This window comes from Myotis brandtii, unplaced genomic scaffold (genome assembly GCF_000412655.1).
Source record: "Myotis brandtii unplaced genomic scaffold, ASM41265v1 scaffold51, whole genome shotgun sequence".
NCBI classification, from domain to species: domain Eukaryota; kingdom Metazoa; phylum Chordata; class Mammalia; order Chiroptera; family Vespertilionidae; genus Myotis; species Myotis brandtii.
In genome coordinates, this window is record NW_005369442.1 from 2,060,894 (window position 1) to 2,068,413 (window position 7,520).

At 38.1% G+C, this 7,520-nt stretch overlaps 1 protein-coding gene across 5 annotated transcripts in view; it reads right to left on the reverse strand.

Moving 5' to 3' along the window:
* CLOCK (clock circadian regulator) overlaps nucleotides 1-7,520 on the reverse strand; it is a 115,735-nt gene that overhangs the window by 7,464 nt on the left and 100,751 nt on the right. For all 5 annotated transcript variants that reach the window (XM_005877164.2, XM_014548482.1, XM_014548479.1 and 2 more), the window contains 3 exons: nucleotides 4,277-4,486; nucleotides 3,380-3,582; nucleotides 1,756-2,017 (listed from right to left, as the gene is read on the reverse strand). In XM_005877164.2, coding sequence (XP_005877226.1) covers nucleotides 1,756-2,017; nucleotides 3,380-3,582; nucleotides 4,277-4,486 — 675 coding nt within the window. The remainder of the gene's footprint in view (nucleotides 1-1,755; nucleotides 2,018-3,379; nucleotides 3,583-4,276; nucleotides 4,487-7,520) is intronic.

The following is a 7,520-nucleotide window of genomic DNA, read 5'->3' on the forward strand; positions in this document are numbered from 1 at the left end:
GAAGGACACTTGCAAGCACACGGATAGATCCTGAACCTTAAGAACCATTAAGCTTTGCCAAGGATCTGGACAATTTGCTTTCTGTCTTTGTCATTAAGAAAAACTTTTCTTTTTAAAGAGAGAAAAGAATATCAACTGTTGTTTACTTATTTATGCATTCATTGGTTGATTCTTTATGTGCTCTGACTGGGAATTGAACCCACAACCTTGGCGTATTGGGACGATGCTCTAACCAATTGAGCTACCTGGCCAGGGCACATTAGCAAAAGCTTTTGTAAGATAAAGAACCCAGGACATGCATGAGTCCTACAGGATTACAACAAAGGTACATTTTAGAACTAGGTATTAGACAAATTGTATAGTCCTTTACTATCTACATATGAGTGTATCTCTGAAGAGTATTGCTGATCTTACTTTTTTAGGTATCCCATGTCTTTGGAATGCTTTTTCCAGAAGTGGGGGGTAAGAGAATGTTCATTCTTTTAAGGGCCCTCGTTCTGATAGACTTAGAAGACTGAGGTCTTAAGACAAGTCCTCTCCTTTTTTAAGCTTTTACTTAATTCTCATTGGTTATCTATCCCCATAATAATACTTTATAACTTGCTATAAATTCTGATTAATAATTCATTTACAACAGTAAGTGAGGCAATCATTAATAGCTGCAGTATAGGTATATGACTTGAGAGAGACTTAGGTAACTATCTGTTTAGTTTTCCACATCACAAGGTTAGGAATTATAATTGAACTCCTAGGGTGATAAATTAACACTGTATTTATGCCTGAGTATACAATATAATATTAAATCTTCTAATTATACCATATGTTGTATAACTCTAAAATTGATTTGTGCCTGGCCTACATGGATTGGTCTCTAGCACAATCCTAGACTACCCTATATTCAAAATGGCTCCCCCTCAGCCAGAAGAGAAAAGGCTGGACTTGCCTGCTGTGCACCCCCAGTGAGAGTGCTAGAAACTTTTCCTGATTTCCTTGCTGAGGATACTGTATCCTTTAGAGAAGGAGATCCTGTCTAATACACCCTATGAGATGTGTGTCTGCATTCTGGTCAGTGTGTTTATCATTGGTGGTCATATACAACAGCTAATATGCCTTATGCTATGTTCAGTGATTTACATGCACCATCCATAGCACCTCCATATTACAGATGAGGAAACTGAAGTTTAGCAAGTTAAATAACCTGCCAAAGGTCACGCAGTACGTGGTGCAGAAGTGACTGAATTCCAAGGCAGCAGGACTTAAGAGCCCAAGTTCTTAACTATGACATATACTGTTTCCACAATATTTCTAATACTAACGTATAACAAAAAAATCATTATAAAATTTAATCTTAAAAAATAATTTAAGATAATGCCTAATTTTTAAAAAATATGACTTGATACCCCTGCCCAGTAGAGAGTAGTTTGATGGGCTGCTAAAGATAAGAGATGAAAGAAAGGTGCCTTCCCTTGAATTCCAGAAACTCTAGCCAGAGAGGGCTCTATATAAAGTGTCTTGATATGGGCAGGTAGTAGCCCCTTATTCTATCCAGCAGTTTAAATAATTGGGTATGTCCATGGCAGGGCTAAGTCTTTGAAGGACTGAACAGGGAAATACATATAGCCAACCAGATAAACTTTGTCTTACAGAAATTTAACTTGTACAATTAGCTTCTATGCATTTTTCAGATCACTTACAAAAGTGTTCACTTAATGCCTAATTTCATTATATAAAAGTAAATAGGTTTGGGAGAATTACCTGTAAAAATTGCTGTGTTGGTTGGTTCAGCTGAGCCTGAGATGGTTGCTGAACTGATGTGAGCTGCTGCTCCTGGGAACTCTGCTGCTGCTGCTGCTGCTGCTGTGTGACTGACAACGTCTGTGACTGCTGCTGTTGTGCAGCAAAAGTAGGGTAGGCAGTCACCACCTGACCCATAAGCATAGTGCTAGGTACCATGACCGCCCCACAAGCTACAGGAGCAGTTACTAATTTGGTCACAAGTTGCTGACCTTGAGAAAATCTGTAAGAGGAAGAAAAGGGGAATCAGAAATACAAAAAAAATATGCATTACAAAAGGCAGTGGCTGAATACTTCTCTAAGATAATACCCAATGATATTGCCAATTTAGTTTTTTAAAGCTGTATGTTTCAATTTTGTTTCGTGTTTTTAAAGATCCATTTTGAGATACCAGTAAAACAAAATGTGTATATAGCCTGGCCGGTGTGCTTAGTGGCTGAGCTTTGACCTATGAACCAGGAGGTCACAGTTGATTCCCCGGCAGGGCACATGCCAGGGTTTCAGGCTTGACCCCCATTGGGGGCATTCAGGTGACAGCCGACCAATGATTCTCTCTCATCATTGATGTTTCTATCTCTCCCTCACCCTTGCTCTCTCTGAAATCAATAAAAACATCTTTAAAAAAAAGTTTTAAGACTATATAGATTCTAAAATTAAAAGCTTCCAAATATAAGAAAATGGCATTTCTTCAAAAACTTTGTTTCTAAGTCAGCTATTCCCACTAAAAGATATCATAGATTACTTTCTTGAATTGCCCATAAACGTTTTGTATAGAATATGTTTAAGCACTTGAGGTTTGAAATCAAACATTGAGGCTTGAATTCAGAAAGCCTTCTTCACCCCCTTAACTAGCTACAGGCTCTTGACCAAAGTATTATAAACTCACTTTTTTCTTACCTACAAATTAAAAGACCCTAACACATTTTTAAAAAATAAGAATTAAATGAAATAATGTTTTGAGCGCTTAGTATAGTACTAAACAAACTCAAGAAAGGCAAGCTACTTTTATTTCAAAACAAACTATGGTAGTGTACACCCTAACCATTGTTACTACATGAAAACACCAGTATCTGTATTAAAATAATAAAAATTTCAGTGACACAAAGCCTGTAATAAAAGTCATATAAAAGTGTGCTGCAGAATTTGGCTTCTACAATATTTGGTAGCACATTTCTGGACGGGAAACAAAATCTGTTGCTACCTTTTTATTACAAAGTCCTTAAACAATGAATACATTATGCATTTTTATTTCAAATTCAAGAATATGGGCTGGCCCTGGCCAGTGTGGCTTGTTTGATTGGAGCGCCATCCTGTACACCAAAAGGTGGTGGGTTCAATTTCCAGTCAGGGAACATACTCATGTTGTGGTTCAATGCCCAGTGGGGGCATGTGAGGAAGGCAGCCAATCAATGTTCCTCTTTTTTTTCTTCTCTCTCCTCCTTCCCCCTTCCTCTCTCTGGAATCAACTTTTTAAAAATAAGAATACTATCTGGAGTAACAAACTAAAATCATGTTTTTAAAAATAAACTTACTTTTAATCAATTAAGTTACAACTTACAGATGACTAATGAACTCCGATAACTACCTTATCTGTCTGTCCTGAGTGAATGTAGTTACTGCAGCACTCTGGGTACTGTTTTGTGGCATACTAGACGGGATCTGGACCATGCTTCCGGCTGCCGGCTGAGAAATCACCATAGTGTTATACAGGGGGGCTGTAAGAGTGCTCTGGGTCTGACTAGGAAGAGATGTTTGTTGGCTATGCCCACTTAGGACATTTTGTTGACTCTGTTGGAAAAGAAGAGATTATAATGACAGATTAACTGAAAAAATTTACATCAGGAAGTATGCTTCTAGATCATCCTAGTAATGGTTGACATTACAGAAAAAAGTGGCAAGACATATTACTCTGAGAGAAATCTGACCACAAAGTAATGACTTATAGTAACTGAGAACGGATTTGTCTTCAATATCTTGCTGGAAGGTAAGCTATGATCTTAGAAAAGGAGCATGATCTTAACAGGGATAATATAAAGTAAACATAAGGACTTTCTATTAAATGCCCCAAATGAGTGATCAACATTAGACATTTTTCTATATTTTATTTGTAGCCCTGGGATTTACAGTCACAGATGTACATCAATTACCAAAATTTCCTGGAATACTGATTAAAGCATTACTGCCCCAACAATTTATTCTTCATGTATGGTAACGTGTTTCCTGGTCAGTCTCCTTTGCAAGTCAAACCTTTTAACCTACAAATTTTTAAATGTCAAAATAGTGAAAGTATTTACCAACCAACAGTTTCACAACTAACACTTTTGAACAAAATATTTTAATAATGACTTCTCAATATTATATTTTTTAATTATTAAATTTTAAATATAGTATTGTTCAAGATAGAGCTTTTTTTTTAGTTGCAGCAATAATACACATTTTAATTGTTGAACACTCCATAGCCTGTATTAGTAGATAACATTACCTGACTTGATGAACTTTGTAAAGTCTGCTGTTGTATCATGTGCTGAGTTGTGCCAACGTGTCCGGTATTCATTCCACTTTGAATTTGGTTAGTTTGAACAACCTGGCTTTGCATATTTACAGGTGCGAGTTGCTGGATGTTAGATGAATTTCCAGAAGAAAGTTGAACAGAACCAAAATTCAAACCAGGGGTTGACTGTTGTAAAAACATCTTTAAAAATAACGATTATGTTAAAATGAGCTTTGTAGATTAAAAACAAAGATGGGTGAACACATTTTAAAAAAAGGAAAAACAAGCTACGAATTAAAGTTTCAAAAGCAAGTAACAAGACTAAGACATTCTGAATGAACAATTAGCAATAAATAATTACCAAATAAAACATACCTCATAATCATTCCTCCAGTCATCCTAACCATATCATGTTTCCAATGGTTAGACTGCAGCTCTGTATCACTTATTTATAATTTATGGCATTAAATGAAAGTAGTTTTTACTTAAAGTTTCCCTTTACTAAAGTCCTAGTCTCTGACAGAAATAACTTGAGAGTAGCTAAACAAATCAGACTATGAAATTATTCCTACTGGTATTTTATTAAAACAATGATTGATGATTATAAATTCTGTACCAACAAGTACCTAAAAGTCTGTAAAACAATTTTTATATTATAAATTAAAGCTTATTAAAAATTGAACTGCTAAAGAGGACTCCAATCTGGAGAAACAAGGATGCTGATGGAAATACTCTCAGGAATGAATTTTTAATGACTATAAGTGCAATCACACTGAATAGGTAACCAATGAGTATTTACTGAACTATACTGATGAAATGTATCTCTTGCATTGTCATTTTAAAAAGATAATCTTCAGTTACAGCTGTCATACAATATTATATTAGTTTCAGCTGTACAACATAGTGATTAGACATTTATATAACTTACAAAGTGATCACCCCAATAAATCTAGTTCCCATCTGACACCATGCATAGTTATCACAATATTCTTATTATTTTTAATCCTCACCCAGGGATATGCTTGTTTGTTTTAATGAATTGATTTGAGAGGGAGAGGAAGGGAGAGGGAGAGGAAGAGAGAGAGAGAAACATCAATGAGAGAGAGAAACATTGATCGGTTACCTTCTGTACTCACCCCAACCAGGTATCAAATCCGCCACCTGGGTATGTGTTCTGACCAGAAATCAAACCCGTGACCCTTTGGTACATAGGACAATGCTCCAACCAACCACACTGTCCCGGGCTACAACATTATTGACTAAATTCCCTATGCAAAACTTTACATCCCTATGACTACTCTATAACAAATCTGTACTTCTCAACTCCTCCACTTTTTTCACCCATACTCTCAAACTCCCTTCCATGTGGCAACCATCAAAATGTTCTCTATAAGTTTGTTTCTGTTTTGTTTGTGTATCTATTTAGGTTTATAGTTTCTACACATAAGTGAAATCATATTGACCTTTCTCTGTCTGGCTTATTTCACTGGGCAAAATACTCTCTAGGTCCATCCATGTTTTTTGCAGATTATAAGATTTCATTCTTTTCTTATGGCTGAGTCATGTTCCATTGTATGTATGTCCCACTTCTTTATCTATTCACCTATGGATGGATACTTAGGTTGCATCCATATCTTGGCTATTTTAAACAATGCTGCAATGAACATATGGATGCAGATCTTTTCGATTTGGTGTTTTGGGTTTCCTCCGATAAATACCCAGAAGCGGAGCTGCTGGGTCCTTCTTTGTCCCTTGTTATAGTCTTTGTATCCAAGTCTGTTTTGTCTGGTATAAGTATTGCTACTCCAACTTTTTTTTTTTTCAATTTCCATTTTCATGAAATATCTTTTTCCATCCCTTTACTTTCAGTCTGTCTTTTGATCTGAAGTGAGTCTCTTGTAGACAGCATATGTAAGGGACTTGTTTTCTTATCCATCCAGCCACACTATGTCTTTTAATTGGAGCATTTAATCCATTTACAATTAAAGTAATTATCTGTATATATAAAACCCTAATATGCAAATAGACTTAATGGTGGAACAACCGAAAAAAGTCACTATGACGTGCGCTGACCACCAGTGGGCGCACTCGGAACATGGCAGGCATTGGCAGCAGGCAGCAGAGTGTGGAACATGGCGGGCATCGGCTGCGGTGGGGTGGTGGAGCAGGTGCACCAGACCAAGGCAGGCACCGGTAGCTGTCTTTGGGGCGAGCCTCTGATGGTTACTGAAAAGTCTTTGCTCCTGCGCACCACAATCCCACCCGGTACTCACACCTGCTGCCGGCACTGGCCCGATTGGTCAGCACCATCAGCTTCTCCACCTCCCCCTGCTCCTGGGGGGGCGATTGGGGCAGCAGCACTGCTCGCACCTGCTGCTGGTGCTGGCCCCAATTGCTCCGTGCTATCAGTGGGTGCAAGTGGGGCAGCGCCATCAGCGCGTGGGAATGGCAGCAGCGAGAGCAGGGCTGCTGGCAGACGGGACCAGGGGCTGCAGCGGGAGGGGCCAGGTGGGGGAACAGAGGATGGGCTGATACCCACCCCTGTGCCCACCACAGCCTCACGGCCCACAGTTCCTTTCAAAGTGCACAAATTCATGCACTGGGCCCCTAGTTGATAAATGTAGTTATTGCCATTTTATTCTTCATACTTTTGATCTTTTTTCTTCTTTTTAAATAAGTCTCAAACATTTCTTATAATACTGTTTTGTTTTTTTAATTCTTTATCGTTGAAAGTATTACATATGTCACCTTTTCCCCCATTGTCCTCTCCCAGCCTGCCTGCCCCTGACCCCCAGCCCTGGCCTTCACCACCCCCTTACTATTGTCTGTATCTATTGGCTATGCGTATATGCATACAAGTTCTTTGATTAATCTCTTATTCCCCTCTCCACCCCTTCCTCCACCATCCCTCTGAGATTTGATGGTCTATTGGATGATTCTGTGTCTCTGGATCTATTTATGTTGTTCATTATATTCCACAAATGAGTGAGATTATTTGATACTTATCTTTATCTGACTGGTTTATTTTGCTTAGCATAATGCTGTTGCAAATGGTAAGAGTTCTTTATTTTTTACCTCAGCGTAGTATTCCATTGTGTAGATGTACCACAGCTTTTTAATCCACTCATCTGCTGATGGGCACTTAGGCTGTTTCCAAATCTTAGCTACTGTAAATTGTGCTGCTATGAACATAGGGGTGCATATATCCTTTCTGATTGGTGTTTCTAGTTTCTTG